General features: G+C 37.3%; 1 protein-coding gene across 1 annotated transcript in view; it reads left to right on the top strand.

Annotated features, from left to right (window-relative positions):
• The window catches only part of EFCAB13 (EF-hand calcium binding domain 13), a 239,483-nt gene that overhangs the window by 91,123 nt on the left and 123,710 nt on the right, over nt 1-24,650 (top strand). Inside the window, exons 17-21 of the mRNA XM_055579601.1 lie at nt 1,663-1,806; nt 3,047-3,118; nt 11,898-12,020; nt 19,479-19,622; nt 20,571-20,642. Of these exons, the coding sequence (XP_055435576.1) occupies nt 1,663-1,806; nt 3,047-3,118; nt 11,898-12,020; nt 19,479-19,622; nt 20,571-20,642 (555 nt within the window). The remainder of the gene's footprint in view (nt 1-1,662; nt 1,807-3,046; nt 3,119-11,897; nt 12,021-19,478; nt 19,623-20,570; nt 20,643-24,650) is intronic.

The following is a 24,650-nucleotide window of genomic DNA, read 5'->3' as shown; positions in this document are numbered from 1 at the left end:
ATATTAGGGATGAGACAGGCAATGCTGGGTAATGATGAGGATTAAGAATAGCCATTGGTATGGATGACTGGAAAGAAAGTGAAGGCTTGTTGGCAGTTAAGAAGTCAAGGTGCTCTGAGGTTAGGATCATCCTTATTATCATTGGATGATAATAGGATATAGAGTTGAGGGAAGATCATGATCAATGTGCCAAAATCCTTAGAGACTAGTGACCAGGCTTGAACCTTAAAGGGGAGCGATACATTTTGATTGAAGTTGGACTAAAATAGGCTCAAAATAGGCTCAATAGGCAGCAGAAAACCAGGAGAATGGTGCTTTGTTTCCTGGTGCTATGGTATATGGAACATGGGAGGATGAATAGACTACTCAAGATGATTATGCAAGGAAACAGTATTTTAAAGGAAACCAAATTTTAGTTAAGACAAAGAAGAGCTGATACAGGTTTTTAGGTGTTGGCAAAACTCAAATTGCCATCTGCAGTTGTCTCCTAATAATGTTAGGGGAACAGGAAGTGAGGCAGGATCTAAGACACTAAGAAGCTGTGATTACCATTTGTAGCTAGTTCTTGTTGGTTTTAATAATTATAATAAAAATGACAATTATTTTATTGCTAGTAATAATGAAACTTAATAAACCCTTAGTATATGGTTGGATGGCATCACCGACTCAATGGACATGAGTTTGAGCAAGCTCTGGGAGTTGGTGATGGACAGGGAAGCCTGGCATGCTGTAGTCCATGGGGTCACAGAGAGTCAGACATGACTGAATGACTGAACTGACTGAACTGATATGTCTAACATTGTTTTAAATGTTTTTCATTATATTTTCATATTTAATCTCCATATCAACCTTGTGAGGTAGATACTATTATAATTTCATTTTATATATAAGACAACTGAGATTTATAATGGGGTTAAGTAGTAAAAATTTGCTCAAGGTCACAGAGTTCCACGTCACAAATTCCACGGTCAGGATTTGAATGCAGATCTATCTGACTTAACACTGCCTCCTTTGAAAAGGCTGGATATGAAGCAAAATTCCAGATGCTAGAATACAAGAGTCTTGGTGGAATTGAAGAGAAAAGATGAATGAGCCCTTGTGATACTGTGTTTCATATTTTACAGTTTTCATGATTTTAAAATTTATTTCACCTCAATAAATAAAGTTAATTTTGCTTGCTACTATTAGAACTCCATATGTCTGACTCTTTGCGACCCCATGGACTGTAGCCCACCAGGCTCCTCTTTCCAGGCAAGAATACTGGAGTGGGTCGCCATTCCCTTCTCCAGGGGATCTTCCTGGCCCAGGGATTGAATCCAGGTCACATGCATTGCAGGCAGATTCTTTTACACTGAGCCACCAGGGAAGCCCAATAAAATAACTCTTCTGTGTAACTGTAGTGAAAAATTCAGCTATATGAATCATCTTGGTTATGCCAATTTTATATTAGCACCAGAGAAATGTGATAAAGAACTCTTTGTATATTATACTGGTGGACATAGCATTTCCTGAGGTCTGTATTCTTCACTGAGATTTCTTATTCCTCAATTCAGGATGTGATAATAAACCATGGGTTGCCACTGACAAAAGCCTTTAGTGATGGCTACTGCTTTTAAATTCAGAGGCTAGATCAGTTACTAAGTAATTTCTTTTTATTTCTAGAATCACAGGAGACTGTCTTAGCTGTTAATTTGCCTGAAGATGACATGATACCTGGGAAGAACTTGGAAGGTTTTCTAGGAGATATTGGAATTAAGTCACCTAAAGAAGAGGTAGAGAAAATTCTTCAGTCAGATTTTGTTTCTGGTAAGCATTTAAATACTTCTATCAGGTAGTCCATCCTAAAGGAGATCAGTCCTGGGTGTTCATTGGAAGGACTGATGCTGAAGCTGAAACTCCAATACTCTGGCCACTTCATGCAAAGAATTGACTCATTGGAAAAGACCCTGATGCTGGGACGGATTGGGGGCAGGAGGAGAAGGGGACGACAGAGGATGAGATGGCTGGATGGCATCAGTGACTCAATGGACATGAGTTGGGGTAAACTCCGGGAGTTGGTGATGGACAGGGAGGCCTAGGCGTGCTGTGATTCATGGGATTGCAAAGAGTTGGACATGACTGAGCGGCTGAACTGAATATTTTGTTTTCTGTAGGGCTAGTCTTTATAAGTATTCTTTATAAAGAAAGTGCGAGGTCTTTGTTCAAGTAAATTCAATTCCTTTGTTGAGCAAATATCTGTAGGTATTTGCTTGTTATTTTAAATATTGTCTTTGAAAAAGACTCTTTCTTCATTTGCAGTTATGAGAATAATTTTAACAAGCAGGTTGAAATTTTGTGGAGAGTGGGCTTGTTGTAATCCTCTCTCCTCAGATATATCTTAATTTAGTGACTGAAGAGTAGTTTGAATTCAGAACTTGTGAGTAGAAATCCTAGGTTTGTTGCTTTGGGCAGAGTGAAGTTACTGGACTTTAAAAGTTTCTTGGTGTTTTTAGTTTTTTTGCACAGAGCTCATATATCTACAATCTTATCACAAGGCATTTTGGATGAAAATGAATTCAAAGTATCTGGTAAATAAAACTTTCAAGAATAAATTAAAGCTTTAAAATTTTCAATATAAAAGTGGTATGCTGATTTTGATACTATATACACTTAATTTATTTATTTTTGGCTGAACTGGGTCTTGGTTGCTGTGCCTAGGCTTTTTGTAGTTGCATCGAGCAGGGGCTACCTTCTAGGAGCAGTGTACAGGCTTCTCATTGCAGTCGCTTCTCTTGCTGTAGAGCATGGGCTAAAGGCTCTCAGGCTTCAGTAGTTGTGGTGTGGGGGCTCAGTAGCTGCAGCTGGTGGGCTCTAGTGTGCAGACTCAGTAGTTGTGGTGCATGGGCTTAGTCGTCCCACATCTTGTGGAATCTTCCCAGATCAGGGATCCCCTGCATTGGCAAGTGGATTCTTAACCATTGGACAACCAGAGAAATCTGATGCTGTATTTTTAATATTATTTTGTCCACAAATTCTTTCTTGTGACCTCTCTTTCTTTTCCTTGCAGAAGACAACATGGTGAATGTTAAAGACTATATGAAGACTCTGAGTGACACCCAGAAATTTTCCAATTTTATTGGTAAGATCTTTACGGTAAACTGTTAAAAAGCAACTCAGGACTCATTCAGAGGTCATCTAGTCAAACACTATGTTGGATGCTTAATCTTCTCTGTGGTATCTGTGACAGATGTTTGTTTCATCTATATTTGAGCACTTCCAATTATGGTAAATTTTACTATTTTCTTTTTCATTCAAGAATTGTGCATTTGTGATGGAAAAGACTGGGAAAAAATAAGGTCTTGATCTTTTTCATAGTCAAAATAAGAAAATTATATTATATGCTATAGGCAATATTTTAAATGTTATAAAAATTTTAATGACCAGAAATGTAAGAAATACAAAATGTAGCCTCTGTAATGTCACTGTCTGGAAAACTCCTGTTAATATTTGGTAAATATCCTTTTAGGCTTTTTCCTTTAGATCAATGAATAGTGGTGTATTCCAAATTATTATTTTAAAATTAGATCACTTTGCTCCAGTATTCTTGGGCTTCTCTGGTGGCTCAGATGGTAAAGAATCTGCCTGCAGTGTGGGAGACCTGGGTTCAATCTCGTGCCCATAATATTCCATGTGCATGTGTACTAAGTCGCTTCAGTTGTGTCCAGCTCTTTGCGACCCCATGAACTGTAGCCCACCAGTCTCCCCTGTCTATGGGGATTCTCCAGGCGAGAATACTGGAGTGGGTTGCTATGCCCTCACAAGGGGATCTTCCCTACCCAGGGATTGAACCCAGCTCTCCTGCATTGGTAGGTGGGCTCTTCACTACTTGCATCCCATGGGAAGCCCATAATATTCCATAATTGGCTTTAAAAACTTAACAGCATGTCTTAGATACTGTTCCATGTTTTATTATATTCTATAAGCTACCTCATTCTTTTTTTCTTCTGGTTTTATAGAGATATAATTGATATACAGCACTATGTAAGTTTAAGGTGTATTGCATAGTGATTTAATTTATATACATCAAGTAATTATCACTGTAAGTTTAGTGAACATCTATCTCTCATATAGACACAAAATTAAAGAAATAGAAATAATACTTTTTTTTGTGATGAGAGCTCTTAGGCTCTACTCTCAATAACTTTCATATATAACATACAGCATTAATTATATTTATCATGATGCACATCCCATCCCTAGTGCTTATTAATCTTGTACCTGGAAGTTTGTACCTTTTAACCACCCTCTGTCCTCCATCTCTGGTAACCTCAAATCTGATATCTTTTTCTATGAGTTTGCTTTTATGTATAATTGACCTGCAACACAATGTTAATTCCTATTATGTGACATGGTGATTTGATATTTCTAAACATTTCAAACTGATCACCACAATGATTCTATTATCAAACTGATCACCACAATTACCCTATGTCACCACACAAAGACACTACATAGTTACTATGTTCCACTCACTGTACATTTCATACCCATGACTCATTTCTTTGATAACTGTAAGTTTGCACCTCTTAATTCCCCTCACCTATTTTCTTCTCTTCCCAAAACTTTCCCCTCTGGAAAATACTTATTTGTTCCCTGTATCTAAAAATTTGTTTATATTTTTGTCATTTTTGTTTATTTCTCTCTTTTTTTTTTAGATTTCACATATAATTAAAATCATATAGTTTTGTATTTCTCTGTATGACTTAGTTCATTTGGCATAATACCATTTAGGTCCATCCATATTGCAGCAAATTACAAGGGTTTATTCTTTTTTATGGCTGAATAATATTGCATTGTATGTGTACACCACATCTGCTTTGTCTATTCATATACTGATGGGCACTTAGGGTGCTTCCATATCTTGGATATTATAAATAATGCTCCAGTAAACAAAGGGATGACTATCTCTTTTCTAATTCAAACAAAAAACAAATGTTTTTGTTTTCTTTGGATATATGCCCAGGAGTGGAATTGCTGAGTCATAATGGTAGCACTGTTTTCAGTTTTTTGAGAAACCTCCAACTGTTTTCCATAGTGGTTGCACCAAATTACATACTGACAGTACAGATTTCTCTTTTCTCCACATCTTGCCAAAACTTGTTATTTGTTGTCTTTTTAAAAAAATAATATTTGGTTTTTATTTTTTATTATTTATTTATTTTTTGGCTGTGCTGGGTCTTCGTTGCTGGGGGGGCTTTTCTCTAGTTGCAGCAAGCAGGGGCTACTCTTTGTTGTAGTGCGTTGGCTTCTCATTGTGGTGGCTTCTCGTGTTGCAGAGCACAGGCTCTAGGGCATACAGGCTTCAGCAGTTTCCACATGTGGGCTCAGTAGTTGTGGTTCCTGAGCTATGGAGCACAGGCTCAATATTTGTGGTGCATGGCTTAGTTGCTCCACAGCATCTGGACCAGGGATTGAGCCTGTGTCTCCTGCATTGGATGGATTCTTTACCACTGTGCCACCAGGGAAGCCCCTATTTGTTGTCTTTTTGATAACAGCCATTCTGACAGGTGTGAGGTGATATCTCATTGTGGGTTTGATTTGCATTTCCCTGATGATTAGTGATGTTGAGCATCTTTTCATGTACCTGTTGGTCATCTGTATGTCTTCTGTGGAAAAATATGTATTGATATCCTCTGCTTGTTCTTTAATGTGTTTGCTTATTTTTTTGGCATTGAGTCATACCAGTTCTTTGTATATTTTGGATACCCTTATTGGATACATTAATATTACTTGCAAATATCACTTGACATTCAGTAGGTAGCTTCTTCATTTTGTTGATAGCTTCCTTCACTGTGCAAAAAGATTTTAGTTTAGTTTGAGTTAGTCCCATTTGCTTATTTTTGCTTTCGTTTCCCTTGCCTAAGGAGACATGTCCAAAAAAATATTACAAAGACTTATGTCAAAGAACATCCTGCCTATGTTTTTTCTAGAAGTTTCATGGGTTTGGGTCTTACATTTAAGTATTTAATTCATTTTGAATTTATTTTTTTGCGTCATGTGAAAGGGGAGTCCAGTTTGATTTCTTGCATGTAGCTTCCCAGTTTTCATACCATTTAGTGAAGAAGGTGTCTTTTCCCTATTGTGTATTCTCCCACCTTTGTCATAGATTAATTGCCCACATAAGTGTGGGTTCATTTTTGGGCTCTCTATTATGTTGCATTGAATTGTGTGTCTGTTTTGTACCAGTACCATACTATTTTGATTACTATTACTTTGTAGTATAGTTTAAAATCAGAAATTATGATGTCTCCAGTTTTATTCTTCTTTCTCAGGATGTTTGGCTATTTGAAGGGTCTTTTGTATTTCCACACAAATTTTAGAATTATTTGTTTTAGTTCTGTGAAAAATTCCATTGGTAGTTTGATAAGAATTACACTGAATCTCTTTTTCTCGTTTTGTTATCAGGGCAATGGTGGCTATATAGAATGAGTTTGGTAGAGTTACATCCTCTGAAATATTTTGAAATAGTGATAGGTATTAACTCTTCTCTAACTGTTCAGTAGAATTCACCTGTGAAGCCATCTAATTTTGGACTTTGTTGGGAGTTTTTAAAATTACAGATTCAATTTTTTTAAATTTTCTTTTATTTTTAAACTTTACATAATTGTATTAGTTTTGCCAATTATCAAAATGAATCTGCCACAGGTATACATTACTGGTAATAGGTGTGTTCATATTTTCCATTTCTTCCTCATTCAGTCTTGGGAGATTATAGATTTCTAGAAATGTACACAGTTCTTCTAGGTTGCCAATTTATTGGCATATAATTGTCCATACAGTAAAATCATGATCCTTTATATTGCTGCAGCTTCAGTTGTAACTTCTCCTTTTACATTTCTGATTTTATTGATTTGGGCCTTCTCCCCCATTTTTTTCCCTTGATGAGTTTAGAAATGGAAAGACTGGTATTTATTGGCATTTATTTTGGAATATTATGAATCTGTGAATAGCTAAGACCATTTTGAAAATAGAATAATATGGGTTGCTTTGCATATTAATTACTATTGAATGTGTGTAATGAAGTGTTAGAAGTAGTCCAATGCATCACAGTATAGATATCCCTATTTAGAAAAACTTGACACATGATAGAGATGACATCAAGATCGTGAGGGATAGAGCAGCCTGGAGTGCTGCAGTACGTGGGACTGCAAAAAGTCACACATGACTGGGCGACTGAACAACAACATGGGAAAATTGGCTCACTGTATGGAAGAAAATGAAGTTGGATTACGACTTCATACAATATACAAAAACAATCTTCAAATGAATTAATCTAAAAGGTAATACATTAAAGCTGATGGAGAAAATATTCTGCCTGTGGCTGTGAATAATTTATTATAAATAATATTCCCAAAAGTATAGCCTAAAAAAGATTTGATTATATCATGATTAAGCATTTGTGATAATAAAATGAAGGACTGTAAACAATTACCAGATATGTAATAGGTTGGAAGAAGATAATTACAACTTTTAGGACTAACAAAAGATTAATATCTTGAATATATAAGAAATCCTGCAACTCAGTATTAGAAAGAAAAATATTCATTGGAAAATAAGGATATAAGAAGTCAGTACACAGAAGAAGAAACCCCAGTGGCTAAATATGTATATGAAGAGAGGTGGGAATACTCAAGAATTGCTGTTGGGTAGGTAAAATAGTGTATAGAGAGTCATTCTGCAGAGCAAGCTGGAAATACTTGTCAAATTAAGTATGGATATTTCTTAGGACTTGATAATTATGTCTTAGGTAAATAGTCCAGAGAAGTCTCTTGTAGAGAGATGTACAAGAATGCTCATTGTAACATTGTTTATGGGAGGAAAAATGAAAGTAACTTAGTGTCCATCAGTAGGGGTTTGGTTAAGTAAAATATAGCCTATACAAACAGCAAATCATAAACGATAAATTAGATTTATATTCATACCATAAAAAGATAAAGAAAGAAGAAATACAATAAATTTGTAGCATAAAATACTTCATGTAAGTTAGACTTATTATAATCCCTGTAGGACACCACCATATGTATATACACATACACTTTCAGCTGAACACATAAATCTTCAGTGAAAGATGAGATATAGATTGAAAGAGATTGATATTAAAGTAACAATATTAACAAACTTTAGGAAACAGACATAGTACTTTATATACTAAACACATTCTTCAAGTGCCTATGGAATATTCATGAAAATAGATGATATTTAAGCCACAAAGAAAAATTTGTATGAATTCTAAATATCAGAAGTCATTCAGACCACATAGACTCACCATTCAGTTCAGTTCAGTCACTCAGTCGTGTCCGACTCTTTGCGACCCCACGAACCACAGCATGCCAGGCCTCCCTGTCCATCCAACTCCCGGAGTCTACCCAAACCCATGTCCATCGAGTCGGTGATGCCATCCAACCATCTCATCCTCTGTTGTCCCCTTCTCTTCCTGCCCTCAATCTTTCCCAGCATCAGGGTCTTTCAGATGTGTCAGCTCTTCGCATCAGGTGGCCAAAGTATTGGAGTTTCAGCTTCAACATCAGTCCTTCCAATGAACACCCAGGACTGATCTTCTTTAGATGGACAGGTTGGATCTCCTTGCAGTCCAAGGGTCTCGCAAGAGTCTTCTCCAACACCACAGTTCAAAAGCATCAATTCTTCAGCACTCAGCTTTCTTTATAGTCCAACTCTCATATCCATACATGACCACTGGAAAAACCATAGCCTTGACCAGACGGACCTTTGTTGGCAAAGTAATGTCTCTGCTTTTTAATATGCTGTCTAGGTTGGTCATAACTTTCCTGCCAAGGAGTAAGCGTCTTTTAATTTCATGGCTGCAATCACCATCAGCAGTGATTTTGGAGCCCAGAAAAATAAAGTCAGCCATTGTTTCCACTGTTTCCCCATCTATTTGCCATGAAGTGATGGGACCAGATGCCATGATCTTCGTTTTCTGAATGTTGAGCTTTAAGCCAACTTTTTCACTTTTCTCTTTCATTTTCATCAAGAGGCTCTTTAGTTCTTCTTCACTTTCTGCCATAAGGTGGTGTCATCTGCATATCTGAGGTTATTGTTATTTCTCCCGGCAATGTTGATTCCAGCTTGTACTTCCTCCAGCCCAGCGTTTCTCACGATGTACTCTGCATATAAGTTAAATAAGCAGGGTGACAATATACAGCCTTGATATCCTCCTTTTTTTTGTGGAACCAGTCTGTTGTTCCATGTCCAGTTCTAACTGTTGCTTCCTGATCTGCATACAGGTTTCTCAAGAGGCAGTTCACGTGGTCTGGTATTCTCATCTCTTTCAGAATTTTCCACAGTTTATTGTGATCCACACAGTCAAAGGCTTTGACATAGTCAATAAAGCAGAAATAGATGTTTTTCTGGAACTCTCTTGCTTTTTCCATGATCCAGCGGATGTTGGCAATTTGATCTCTGGTTCCTCTGCCTTTTCTAAAACCAGCTTGAACATCTGGAAGTTCACGGTTCACGTATTGCTGAAGCCTGGCTTGGAGAATTTTGAGCATTACTTTACTAGTGTGTGAGATGAGTGCAATTGTGCAGTAGTTTGAGCATTCTTTGGCATTGCCTTTCTTTGGGATTGGAATGAAAACTGACCTTTTCCTGTCCTGTGGCCACTGCTGAGTTTTCCAAATTTGCTGGCATACTGAGTGCAGCACATTCACAGCATCATCTTTCAGGATTTGAAATAGCTCCACTGGAATTCCATCACATCCACTAGCTTTGTTTGTAGTGATGCTTCCCAAGGCCCACTTGACCTCACATTCCAGGATGTCTGGCTCTAGGTGAGTGATCACACCATCGTGATTATCTGGGTCATGAAGATCTTTTTTGCACAGTTCTTCTGTGTATTCTTGCCACCTCTTCTTAGTATCTTCTGCTTCTGTTAGGTCCATACCATCTCTGTCCTTTATTGAGCCCATCTTTGCATGAAATGTTCCCTTGGTATCTCTAATTTTCTTGAAGAGATCTTTAGCCTTCCCTATTCTGTTGTTTTCCTCTATTTCTTTGCATTGATCTCTGAGGAAGGCTTCCTTATCTCTCCTTGCTATTCTTTGGAACTCTGCATTCAAATGGGTATATCTTTCCTTTTCTCCTTTGCTTTTCACTCCCTTCTCTTCACAGCTATTTGTAAGGTCTCCTCAGACAGCCATTTTGCTTTTTTGCATTTCTTTTTCTTGGGGATGGTCTTGATTCCTGTCTCCTGTACAATGTCACTTACCTCTATCCATAGTTCATCAGGCACTGTGTCTATTACCATTCAGTTCAGTTCAGTTCAGTCACTCAGTCATGTCTGACTCTTTGCGACCCCATGAATCGCAGCACGCCAGGCCTCCCTGTCCATCACCAACTCCCAGAGTTCACTCAGACTCACATCCATCGAGTCAGTGATGCCATCCAGCCATCTCATCCTCTGTCGTCCCCTTCTCCTCCTGCCCCCAATCCCTCCCAGCATCAGAGTCTTTTCCAATGAGTCAACTCTTCACATGAGGTGGCCAAAGTACTGGAGTTTCAGCTTTAGCATCATTCCTTCCAAAGATATTACCATTAGGTAGTAACAAACATTATTTATGAAAGAATATGGAAAATTTTTGCTTTAAAGTCTGAAAACAAATGTTCTAAGTAATACTTTGGTTAAAAAATAAATGTATGTGTGCTCAGTCACATCCAACTCTTTGCAACCCCATGGACATAAACTGCCACACTCCTCTGTCCATGGGATTATCCCAGCAAGAAACTGGAGTGGGCTGCCATTTTCTCCTCCAGAGGATCTTCCTGACCCAGGGATCAAACCCATGTTCTGCATTGGCAGGTAGGTTCTTTACCGTTGAGCCACCTGGGAAGCTCAAAGGTGGCTTTGGGCTAAATAAATTAAAGTAGAAATTTAAAAAATTTTAGAAATGAATGACAGTGAAAACAAAATATATCAAAATACAAAATGTGATAAAAACAGTCTTGCAGGAAATTTTATAGCATTAAATGCTTTTAATAAAAAACAAGAAAATTAAAAATAATTTATCTTAAATGTTCAACCCATGTAGCTAACCAGCAGCATAAACAAAACAGCAAAACAATCACCCTCTCCCTAATATAGTAGTCAGACACTAATGAAACTGAAAATATAAGTTAGCAATATAGAACACACTCATACACAGATTATTCACATAACCAAAACCGTGAATAATACTTTAATAAAATATCAATTTATTAGCATCTTACCAGTATCACTGTTATTCTTTCCAAACACTGGATAAGGAGAAAAAGGGGTTCCCTCCCCCAATTGTAGCATTACTTTTCTTGGGTTCACTTTGCTGTTGTGTTGTTTTTATTGTTTAGCTTCATGGGTTGAACTAAAAAGGTGAAGTACTGCAGTGTTTCTTGTTTTCTAATATAAACATGTAGACCTGTATATACATTTTGTGGAGCTTTCGGTTTGGAGGATATTGCAGACAGAAAAAACCTCAACAGGATTTCTAGAAAGTGAATACATTTTACCCAAATCAAGTTGTTATGTGCTTATTTGAACGGACTAACCAATTAAATGGAGAAGGCAATGGCACCCCACTCCAGTACTCTTGCCTGGAAAATCCCATGGACGGAGGAGCCTAGTAGGCTACAGTCCATGGGGTCGCTAAGAGTCGGACACAACTGAGCAACTTCACTTTCACTTTTCACTTTCATGCATTGGAGAAGGAAATGGCAACCCACTCCAGTGTTCTTGCCTGGAGAATCCCAGGGACGGGGGAGCCTGGTGGGCTGCCATCTATGGGGTCGCACAGAGTCGGACACAACTGAAGTGACTTAGCAGCAACCAACTAAGTATGTTCACATTTTGTCATCTTTCTCTCTAGGAACAGAAGATCCTTGGAACATTGTTAATAGTGTCTCTGATGGGAAAGTTGCAGTTAAAGACTTTTTATCTACCTTGGAGAAACCTTTGAGTAAAGAACAACTTAGAAACTCTGCAACAGATGGTGAGTACTTCAGTTACCTCTCAGGTTTCCTCTTTAGAGTATACCTGTTCACACTGACTAAATTTTTTAAAAAGGAATGAGAATACTGTAAGTTTAGGAAGGTTGTTATGAAACTATATTGATATATTGGTCACTGTGAATTGGAACTTTTTTGGAAAGTATATGGATATTCTTTGTTATTTGGAGAAGACTAACAGAAACAAGTAATCTTGTCCATGTTTTAAAAGCAGATGCTCATTTATTGGGGTGAATGGTCACAATAATACATAAGATAGAACCTTACTCTTCTACTTCCCCAACCTTGAATTCCAGAGATAGGATATTTCTTACAGAAAGAGCTTCACAAACAAGTGTGAATTTGGTGTGGATTTTTCATAAATACCATTTACCAGTCTAAGGAAATTGCCTTATATTCCTTTTTTGCTAAAAAGATTGAATTTATATTTGTTTATTTGGTTTATCATGAATTTTCCAAACAATTCTTATGTATCTCTTAAGGTAGGTCATCTGAGTTTTCTCTTTTAATCTGTTAGTGTGGTGAGTTACAAGAGTTGAATTTTATAATATTAAATGAAACCTGGATTTTTGGATTAAACCCAACTTGGTCATGATATATTATTCTTTTAATTTTTCTAATAAAATAGAAATAGAAAAAATTATTTTTGTAAACTTTGTTTATAATTTATTAATCTCTGTTTATGAGTGAGACTAATGATAGCTTTGTTTTCTTGTACTGGCATTGTCAGGCTTCAATGTCAAATTATCCTTGTAATTTGAAAGTATTCTTTCTTTTTCTAAATCCTAAAATAGCTTATATAACATTGGAATTGCATATTCCTTTGATGTCTAGTGGTATTCACAAAAGAAGCCATCTGAGCCTTATAGTTCTTTTTGGGTAAGTTTTTGATTACTAATTAATCTTTCATATTATATGATTATTAGTTTTTCTTTTATTCTTGAAGTCAATTTTGGTAAATTTTTCCCTAGGAGTTTGTCTTTTTATATAAAAATTTGTTGCTATAATGGTATAAAGTTTTTAACAATAAATTCTTAGTATTTTTGTAGTTATTTATAACATCTACAGTAATACTTCCATTTCATTCTTCATTTTGGTTATTTTTATGTTTTCCTTTTTAAAATCATTTATGCTAGTGGTTTCCCAAAAGAATTGAAAAAAATATTTTTTCTCTTCCTTTGTCGTTTTTGTTCAGTATAACATCTCTGTTGAGCAGTCATATTGGACTCTTTGCAACCCTGTGAACTACAGCACACACAGATGGTAAAGACTCTGCCTTTACCATCTAAAGGTAAAGGTATGCCTTTACCAACTAAACTACCAAAAGAATGCAGAAGACATGGGTTCCACTTCCTAACTCATTTCACAGAGCCAAGATTACCCTGATACCCAAACCGGATAAGACCAGTTCAGTTCAGTCGCTCAGTCGTGTCCGACTCTTTGTGACCCCATGGACTGCAGCACGCCAGGCATCCCTGTCCATCACCAACTCCTGGAACTTGCTCAAACTGATATCCATAGAGTCGGTTATGCCATCCAACAATCTCATCCTCTGTTGTCCCCTTCTCCTCTGGCCGTCAATCTTTCCCAGCATCAGAGTCTTTTCCAATGAGTCAGTCCTTCGCATCAGCAGGTGAAAGTATTGGAGCTTCAGTTTCAGCATCAGTCCTTCCAGTGAATATTCAGGGCTGATTTCCTTTAGGATGGACTAGTTGGATATCCTTGCAGTCCAAGGGACTCTCAAGGGTCTTCTCCAACACCACAGTTCAAAAGCATCAATTCTTTGGCACTCAGCTTTCTTTATGGTGCAACACTTGCATCCATGCATGACTACTGGAAAAACCGTAGCTTTGACTAGACAGACCATTGTTAGCCAAGTAATATCTCTATTTTTTAATATTCTGTCTAGGTTTGTCATAGCTTTTCTTCCAGGGAACAAACGTCTTTTAATTTCATGGCAGAAATCACCATCTGCAGTTATTTCGCAGCCCCCAAAATAAAGTCTGTCACTGTTTCCATTGTCACCCCATCTATTTGCCATGAAGTGATAAGACCAGATGCCATGATCTTAATTCTTTGACTGTTGAGTTTTAAGCCAGCTTTTTCACTCTCCTCTTTCAGTTTCATCAAGAGCTCTTCAGTTTCTCGTCACTTTCTGCCGTAAGGGTAGTGTCATCTGCATATCTGAGGTTATTGATATTTCTCCTGGCAACTTGCTTCCAGCTTGTGATTCATCCAGCCCAGCATTTCACATGATGTACTTTGCATATAAGTTAAATAAGCAGGGTGACAATATACAGCTTTGATGTACTCCTTTCCCAATTTGGAACCAGTCCATTGTTCCTTGTTCGATTCTAACTGTTGCTTCTTGACCTGCATACAGATTTCTTAGGAGGCAAGTCAGGTGGTCTGGTATTCCCATCTCTTTAAGAATTTCCCACAGTTTGTTGTGTACCACACAGAGGCTTTGGCGTAGTCAGTAAAGCAGAAGTAGATGTTTTTCTGGAACTCTCTTGCTTTTCCTATCACCCAACAGATGTTGGCAATTTGATCTCTGGTTTCTCTGCCTTTTCTGAAACTAGCTTGAACATCTGGAAGTTCAAGTTAAGTTGAAGCCTGGCTTGGAGAATTTTGAGCATTACTTTGTCTAGTGTGTGAGATGAGTACAATTGTGCAGTACTTTGAACATTCTTTCATGTTGCCTTTCTTTGGGATTGGAATGACAACTGACCTTGTCCAGTCCTGTGGCCACTGCTGAGTTTTCCAAATTTGCTAATATATTGAGTGCAACACTTTGACAGCATCATCTTTTAGGATTTGAAATAGATCAGCTGGAATTCCATCACCTCCACTAGCTTTGTTCCTAGTGATGCTTCCTAAGGCCCACTTGATTTTGCACTATGTCTGGCTCTAGGTGAGTGATCATATCTTTGTGGTTATCTGGGTCATGAAGATCTTTTTTTGTATTGTTCTTCTATATGTTCTTGCCACCTTTTCTTAATATCTTCTGCTTCTGTTAGGTCCATACCATTTCCTTCTTTTTTTTTGTGCCCATCTTTTCATGAAATGTTCCCTTGGTATCTCTAATTTTCTTAAAGAGATCTCTAGTCTTCCCCATTCTATTGTTTTCCTCTATGTCTTTGCATTGATCACTGAGGAAGGCTTTCTTATCTCTCCTTGCTATTCTTTGGAACTCTGCATTCAGATGGGTATATCTTACCTTTTCCCCTTTGCCTTTAGCATCTCTTCTTTTCTCAGTTATTTGTAAGCCCTCCTTAGACAACCATTTTCCCTTGTTGCACTGAGGAAGGGAATGGCAAACCACTTCAGTGTTCTTGCCTTGAGAACCCCATGAACCATATGAAAAGGCAAAAAACCAGACAAAGATACCACAAAATAGAAAATTATAGTCCAATATCTGTGAGAAATATAAATGCAAAAACCCTCAACCCAATATTAGCAAAATGAATACAACAATATATTAAAAGGATCATTCACCATGACCAAGTGAAATTTATTCCAGGGATTCAAGGATGGTTAAATGTCTGCAAGTCAATCAACATGATACACTACCTTGCATGCTGTGCTGTGCTAAGTCGCTTCAGTCATGTCCGACTCTGTGATCCCATGGACTGTAGCCCGCCAGGCTCCTCTGTCCATGGGATTCTCCAGGCAAGAATACTGGAGTGGGTGCCATGCTCTCCTCCAGGGGATCTTCCCAACCCAGGGATCAAACCTTCATCTCATGTCTCCTGCATTGGTAGGGGTTTTGTTTTGTTTTGTTTTGTTTTTACCACTAGCACCACCTGGGAAAACCTGATACACCACCTTAACGAAGGATAAAAAAATATGTGGGCATCTCAATAGATACAGAAAAAGCATTTGTAAAGTCAGTGATGATTTATGATAATAACTCTTAGTAAAGTGAGCATAGAAGGAATGTGCCTCAACATAATGTTCCCTTGGTATCTCTAATTTTCTTAAAGAGATCTCTAGTCTTTCCCATTCTATTGTGTTCCTTTATTTCTTTGCACTGATAATGAAGGCTATATATGAGAAACCCACAGCTTTTTATCATACTCGATGGTGAAAAACTAAAAACTATTCCTTTAAAATCAGGAATAAGATAATGATGCCACTCTTATTCAACACAGTATTGGAAATCTTAGCTACAGCAATTCAGTTCAGTTCAATTCAGTTGCTCAGTTGTGTCTGACTCTTTGCGGCCCCATGGACTGTAGCATGCCAGGCTTCCCTGTCTATCACCAACTCCTGGAGTTTACTCAAACTCATGTCCATTGAGTCAGTGATGCCATCCAACCATCTCATCCTCTGTCATCCCCTTCTCCTCCCACCTTCAATCTTTCTCAGCATCAGGGTCTTTTCAAATGAATCAGTTCTTCACATCAGGTGGCCAAAGTATTGGATTTTCAGCTTCAGCATCAGTCCTTCCAATGAATATTCAGGTCTGATTTCCTTTAGGATGGACTGGTTGGATCTCCTTGCAGTCCAAGGGACTCTCAAGAGTCTTCTCCAACACCACACTTCAAAAGCATCAATTCTTTGGTGCTCAGCTTTCTTTGTAGTCCAACTCTTACATCCATACATGGACTACTGGAAAAGCCATAGCTTTTACCAGATGGACCTTTGTTGGCAAAGTAATTCTCTGCTTTTTAATATGCTGTCTAGGTTGGTCATAACTTTTCTTACAAGGAGTAAGTGTCTTTTAATTTCATGGCTGCAGTCACCATCTGCAGTGATTTTGGAGCCCAAGATAATAAAGTCTCTCACTGTTTCTATTGTTTCTCCATCTATTTGCCATGAAGTGATGGGACCAGATGCCATGATCTTAGTTTTCTGAATGTTGAGTTTTTTTATTTTATTTTATTTTATTTTTAAACTTTACATAATTGTATTAGTTTTGCCAAATATCAAAATGAATCCGCCACAGGTATACATGAATGTTGAGTTTTAAGCCAACTTTTTCACTCTCCTCTTTCACTTTCATCAAGAGGCTCTTTAGTTCTTCTTTGCTTTCTGTGATAAGAGTGGTATCATTTGCATTTTGATATTTTTCCCGGCAATGTTGATTCCAGCTTGTACTTCATCCAGCCCAGCTTTTCTCATGATGTACTCTGCATATAAGTTAAATAATCAGGACGACAATATACAGCCTTGACATACTCCTTTCCCTATTTGAAATCAGTCTGTTTTTCCATGTCCATTTCTAACTGTTGCTTCTTGAGCTGCATACAGATTTCTCAGGAGGCAGGTCAGGTGGTCTGGTATTCCCATCTCTTTAAGAATTTTCCATAGTTTGTTGTGACCCACACAGTCAAAGGTTTTGCATACTCAAGAAAGCTATAGCAATTAGGCAAGAAATAAATAAAAGGCATCCATATTGGAAAGAAAGAACTAAAACAGTCACTATTTGAGGATGATATGATTTTATATGTAGAAAACCCTACTCTATCAAAAAGCTATTAGAAATAATAAACAAATTGGCAGGGTACAAAACCAATATGAAAAAAGTCTAAAGTTTTCAAACCCAGGAGTCCAACTCTACACAGTGATCTAGTAACATTGGTCACAAACAGAGAAGAACAAAGGAGTAAGAACATATATTGGAGAATGAATAGTTTCCTCTTCAATAAATGCCGTTGGAAAAACTGGGCAGCCACACACACACACACACACACACAAATAAAACTAGACAACTATCTCACACAACAGACAAACATGATTTTAAGTCCTGAAGCTATAAAAACTCCTAGAAACAAACATAGGCAGTTCATTCTTTGAAATGTCTTAGCAATATCTTTTTGGATATTTGTTCCTAGGCAAGAAAAACAAAAGCAAAAATGAACTAATAGGATAACATCAGACTAAAAAGATTCTTCACAGCAAAGGAAACCATCAACAAAACAAAAAGACAACCTACCAAATGGGAGTAGATATTTGCCCATGCTACATCTGATAAAGAGTTAATATCCAAAATATATAAGTAACTTACACAACTCAACAACAATAACAAAAACTGATTTAAAAAATGGGAGAGAAGTCTAATAGACATTTTCCCAAAGAAGACAGACAAATAGCCAAGAGGTACATGAAAAAAATGTTCAGCATCACTAATTTTTAGGAAAATGTAAATCTAAACCTCCCACCTGTTAGAATACCCATTATAAAAAAGACAAGAAATAAAAGGAGTTGGTGAGAAAGTGGTGAAATACTGGTGGTGCAGCCACTGTGGAAAAAAAGTATGAAGATTCCTCAAAAAAATTAATAATGGAACTACTATACGATTCAGCTGTACCACTTATGGGTATTTATTCAAAGTGTATAAAAACTAATTCACAAAGGTATATGCACCCCCTAAGTTCATCAGAACATTATTTAAATCAGCCAAGATATGAAAACAACTCAAATGCACATCAATGGATAAATGGATAAAGAACGTGTGATACACACACACACACACACACTGGAATACTACTCAGCCATAAAAAAGAAAAAATAATGCCATTTTGCAGCAACATGGGTGGACCTTGAGATTATCATACTAAGTGAAGTAAGTCAGAAAGAGAAAGACTAATATCACATGATATCACTTATATTTGGAAGCTAAAAAATAATACAAAATAAACTTATTTACAAAAGTTAAATAAATTCACAGACATAGAAAGCAAGCATGGTTACTGAAGAGGAGGTGGGCGATAAATTAGGAGTTTTAGATTAAAATACGCCCACTGCTATATATAAAATAGATCACCAACAAGGATCTACTGTATAGTATAGGGAACTAAACTCAATATCTTATAATAACCTATAAGGGAAAAGAATGTATAAAAGCAATGTATGTATATATATTGAATAATAGTGGGTTTTTACAAAAATTTTGCAGAAACCAAACTTTTGCCCAACTAGTGATGCTGGGCTTTCCTGTTAGCCCAGCTGGTAAAGAATCTTACTGCAATGCAGGAGATCCCACTTTGATTCCTGGGTCAAGAAGATGCCCTGGAGAAGGGATAGGTTACCCACTCCAGTATTCTTGGGCTTTCCAGGTGGCTCAGATGGTAAAGAATCCACCTGCAATGTGGGAGACCTGGGTTCAGTCCCTGGGTTGGGATAATCCTCTGGAGGAGGGCATGGCATCCCACTCCAGTATTCTTGCCTGGAGAATCCCCATGGACAGAGGAGCCTGGCAGGCTACAGTCCATGGGGTCATAGAGTCGGATACGACTGAGTGACTGAGCACAGCACAGTGATGTTAAATTTTGCTTATTGATTAATTGGCTTCTAAAAGCAAAGCCCATTGATATGTTTTAAAAACTTTTAAACTCAGAACTCCTTCTGTAATACACCTAAGCTATGTGCAAGCTAGGATGTTAACTTTTTATGCAAACTTCATTATCTGTTCTCTGTTCTTCATGTGTTTACAGATTTATATAAAGAGATTACAACTCTTGAAAAGATCAGAAATGATAAGATGCCTATAAATGAACTGAGCTCCCAACTCTTGAGTGCTGGAGTTCCATTAAGCAACAAGGCATTCCAGGAGATTCTGAATGAAACATCTACTGATGGTGAGTTTTTTGAAAGAACAGTCTGTACTGTTCTGAGCTTTATGAAACCTTAGTTTTACTGTGTACATGGAATATCTGTTGTGTATGTGTATATTTTAGACAAACTAGTTCTTAGAAATATAATGAGAACATAGGCATATTGAAAACTAATTAAAATTAACTTTTTCTGGAAATATTTTAAAGATATATCTGTTTATTTGGCATCAAATCTGTAAAATGTATATATCAATATTTAATTATTTAAGCTGAATAAGTTAATATAATTAGATTTTCCCCCTTCCTTTGAGAGAACAGATTATGGGTAAAAGTATACAGCATATTAAAAAGCAGAGACATTACTTTGCCAACAAAGGTCCGTCTAGTCAAGGCTATGATTTTTCCAGTAGTCATGTATGGATGTGAGAGTTGGACTATAAAGAAAGCTGAGCACTGAAGAATTGATGCTTTTGAACTGTGTTTTTGGAGAAACTCTTGAGAATCCCTTGGACTACAAGGAGATCCAACCAGTCCATCCTAAAGGAGATCAGTCCTGGGTGTTCATTGGAAGGACTGATGTTGAAGCTGAAACTCCAGTACTTTGGCCACCTGAAGCAAAGAGCTGACTCATTTGAAAAGACCCTGATGCTGGGAAAGACTGAGGGCTGGAGGAGAAGGGACGACAGAGGATGAGATGGTTGGATGGCATCACCGACTCGATGGACATGGGTTTGGGTGGACTCCGGGAGTTGGTGATGGACAGGGAAGCCTGGCGTGCTGTGGTTCATGGGGTCGCAAAGAGTCAGACACGACTGAGTGACTGAACTGACATATTTTAAATTAATTGGTTTTTATCCAACTACTTTTCAGAAATTATAAAATTTGCTCACCCACCTCTCTCTGTTATGATTATTTAATAATTATTAGCATTTACAACTTGCCATTTCATAACCCTTATACTTTACTTTTTAGAAACTGGTGAAGTAAATCTCAAACAAATTTTGGAAACTTTTAACACAAGTAAGCCAGTTTCTGAATTTAAAGGTGAGTCAATAACTCTTTCCTTTTAGATATTTGTCATAGTTTGCATTGTATTTTGTCATTATCATTATTTTTAAGTGTTGTTGTGGGTTATAAATGGCATACAAATCAATTGTATATTTTTATGATTAAAGTGCACAATTTGATAAGTTTTGACATACACATATACTTATGAAACTGTCATCACAATCAGTAATGAGCACATTTAACCCCTAAATTTCCTCATGTCACTTTGTAATCTCTCCTGCCTTTCCATATCCTTCTTTTCCCATCCCCAGGCAAGCACTGGTGTACTTTCTGTCAGTAGAGATTTGTTAGCATACCCAAAGTTTTATACAAATGGAGTACTCATTTTTTAAAAAATTTTATTTATTTATTTATTTTGGCTGCTCTGGGTCTTTGTTGCTGCTTGCAGCCCTTCTCTAGTTGCCGTAAGTAGGGGCTACTCTTTGTTGTGTTTCAAGGGCTTCTCATTGTGGGGGCTTCTCTTGTTGCTGAGTATGAGCTCTGGGGCACGCAGACTTCAGTAGTTGCAGCGTGTGGCTCAGTAATTGCGGTTCCTGGGCTTTAGAGCACAGGTTCAGTAGTTGTGGTGCATGGGCTTACTTGTTCCATAGCATGTAGGATCTTTCTGGGCCAGAGTGATAACCCTTGTCTCCTGTGTTGGCAGGCATATTCTTTACCACGTAGCTATCAGGGAAGACCAATGGTTGTACTTTTTTTTTTTTCCCTGGATTCTTTCACTAAGAATAATTATTTTGAGATTAATTCATGTTGTACCATGTATCAATAGTTATTCTTATTTATGACTAAATTGTACTCCATTTTATAGATATACCATAATTTATTTACTTACCTACTGAAACACATTAGGTTGTTTCCAATTTTTGCCTATTACAAATAAAGTTTCTATTTGTATAAGTTGTTACATAGGCATATGCTTTAATTCTCTTGGGTAATTGCCAATTATTGATTGGATACAAGGTATGTATTTAACTTTTTAAGAAACTGCCAATTTCCAAAGTGTTTACACCATTTTACATTCCCACCAGCAATGTAAGAGAGTTCCACTTCTTCCAGATTTTTGCCAATGCTGGATATAGTCTGTCTTTTAAATTTTAATCATTCTAATAAGTGTACAGCTGTATCCATTGTGGTTTTAGTTTGAATTTCCTTAATGACTAATGCTGGTGAGCATCTTCTCTTGTGCTTATTTTTTAGCTGTGTGTCTTCTTTGGTAAAGTATCTGTTCAGAGCTTTTCCCCACTTTTTAAGTTGGATTTTTAAAAAATGTCTGTGAATATTCTGGGTATAAGTCTAATATATGATGTATACCTAGCAAATGAGTCTTTTGCCTGTCTCTGTATTTTCATTTTCTTAACTGTCTTTAGAAGAGCATTAATTTTGATGAAGTCTAATCAAGTTTTTTCTTTTATGCATTGTGCTTTTGGTTTTATATATATGAAATCTTTGCCTTACCAGAGGTTAAAAAGGCGTTTTGGTATGTTTTAGTCTAAAATTTTATGGGTTTTCGTTTTGCATATTAGGCATATGATCTAGTTTTAGTTAAATTTTGTGTATGAAGTAAAGTTTGAATCAAAGGTCTTTTATTTTTTAAATATGGATATCCATTTGTTCCAGTACCATTGTTGAAAAGACTATACTTTTTCCACTTATTTGTCTTTGTACTTTTATAGAAAATCTCACACACAGACACACACATATATATATACACACAGTTGACCATCAAGCAACACAGATTTGAATGGGTTGGGTCCACTTATACATGGATTATTTTGAATAAATGTGTGCTATAGCAGTATACAATCCAAAGTTGATTGAATTTGCAGATGTAGAACTGTGAATATGGGAGACCAACCATAAAGTTATATGTGGATTTTTGACTGTACAGAGGTCAGTACCTCAAACCTCACATTGTTCAAAAGTCAACTGTATATAAATGTGTGTGTATATGGCTTTCCTGGTGGCTCAGATGGCAAAGGATCTGCCTGCAATGCAGGAGGTCTGAGTTTGATCCCTAGGTCGGGAAGATCCCCTGGAGAAGGGAATGCTTTACCCACTCCAGTATTATTGCCTGGAGAATTCCATGGACAGAGGAGCCTGGCGGGTTACAGTCCATGGGGTTGCAAAGAATCAGATATAACTGAGCAACTAACACGCACACACACACCACAAATATAAACATGTGTGTGTGTGTATATATATATCAGATCAGATCAGATCAGTCGCTCAGTCGTGTCTGACTCTTTGCGACCCCATGAATTGCAGCACGCCAGGCCTCCCTGTCCATCACCAACTCCTGGAGTTCACTGAGACTCACGTCCATTGAGTCAGTGATGCCATCCAGCCATCTCATCCTCTGGCGTCCCCTTCTCCTCCTGCCCCCAATCCCTCCCAGCATCAGAGTCTTTTCCAATGAGTCAACTCTTCGCATGAGGTGGCCAAAGTACTGGAGTTTCAGCTTTAGCATCATTCCTTCCAAAGAAATCCCAGGGCTGATCTCCTTCAGAATGGACTGGTTGGATCTCCTTGCAGTCCAAGGGACTCTCAAGAGTCTTCTCCAACACCACAGTTCAAAAGCATCAATTCTTTGGCGCTCAGCCTTCTTCACGGTCCAACTCTCACATCCATACATGACCACAGGAAAAACCATAGCCTTGACTAGACGAACCTTTGTTGGCAAAGTAATGTCTCTGCTTTTGAATATGCTATCTAGTTTGGTCATAACTTTCCTTCCAAGGAGTAAGCGTCTTTTAATTTCATACACACACATATATATATATATATTCCCAGATTCTCTGTTCGGTTTTATTGGTCTTTTTTCTATCTTTACACTAATAACAACATTGCCTAATTACTATAACTTTCTAATAAACATTGAATTCCATTAGGTTGTATCAGTTCTCCAACTTTTCAAAAGTTGTTTTGGCTACTGTAGGTCTTTTTATATCGCCATACGAATTTTAGAACCAGTTTGTAAATTTCTACAAAAAAGCCTACTGGAATTTATTGGAGAAATTAAGGAGCTCATGAATTATGATTTGTTGGAAATTTTTCTTATCTAATAAATTAATCCTGTAACTTTTTTATGTATTTGTATTTTGCCTCCTTGAAAAATTTTTTTCTATAGTCTCTTAGGAAACTAGGGATTCTGATCCAAATAGTGACTTTGAGTGTATGATGATTTGTATAACTTGGTGATAAAGCAGTTAGGGACATGGGTCTAATCCTGAGGATCCTGTTTAGAGGAGAAAACTCCTAGAGGTTTAGCTAAGACCCAGAGAAGGCAATGGCACCCCACTCCAGTACTCCTGCCTGGAAAATCCCATGGATGGAGGAGCCTGGTAGGCTGCAGTCCATGGCATTGCTAAGAGTCGGACACGACTGGGCGACTTCACTTTCACTTTCATGCCTTGGAGAAGGCAATGGCAAGCCACTCCAGTGTTCTTGCCTGGAGAATCCTAGGGACGGGGGTGCCTGGTGGGCTGCCGTCTATGGGGTTGCACAGAGTCGGACATGACTGAAGTGACTTAGCAGCAGAGGAATGCAGAGTGCTTCAGCTTGAAAGAACCTCTAGCATGTTTATTTTCCTCAGAGAAAAACCCTTTTATCTATTTCCTATAATCTTGAAACTTTTCAGTCTGTATTTCATCTACATTTGTGGCATTTGACCCTTGTATATAGATATCTTTTAGTAAAGGCCATTTCTGCTTTTAGGCAAAATATATTTCTAAAAACACTACTCTCACAGTTTTGGGGTACTTTTAAAAGAGTAAAAGTTATGAGGACTAAGCAAAAAAAAAGGCAGGAAAATATTTTTATTTATTTTTTTTTTGCCTTTTTTTTTTTTCTTTTTTTTTTTTTTTTTTTTTTTTTAATTTTATTTTATTTTTAAACTTTACATAACTGTATTAGATTTGCCAAATATCAAAATGAATCCGCCACAGGTATACATGTGTTCCCCATCCTGAACCCTCCTCCCTCCTCCCT

The sequence above is a fragment of the Bubalus kerabau genome, chromosome 4 (genome assembly GCF_029407905.1).
Source record: "Bubalus kerabau isolate K-KA32 ecotype Philippines breed swamp buffalo chromosome 4, PCC_UOA_SB_1v2, whole genome shotgun sequence".
NCBI lineage: Eukaryota > Metazoa > Chordata > Mammalia > Artiodactyla > Bovidae > Bubalus > Bubalus kerabau.
This window is presented reverse-complemented; position numbering and strand designations above follow the sequence as displayed.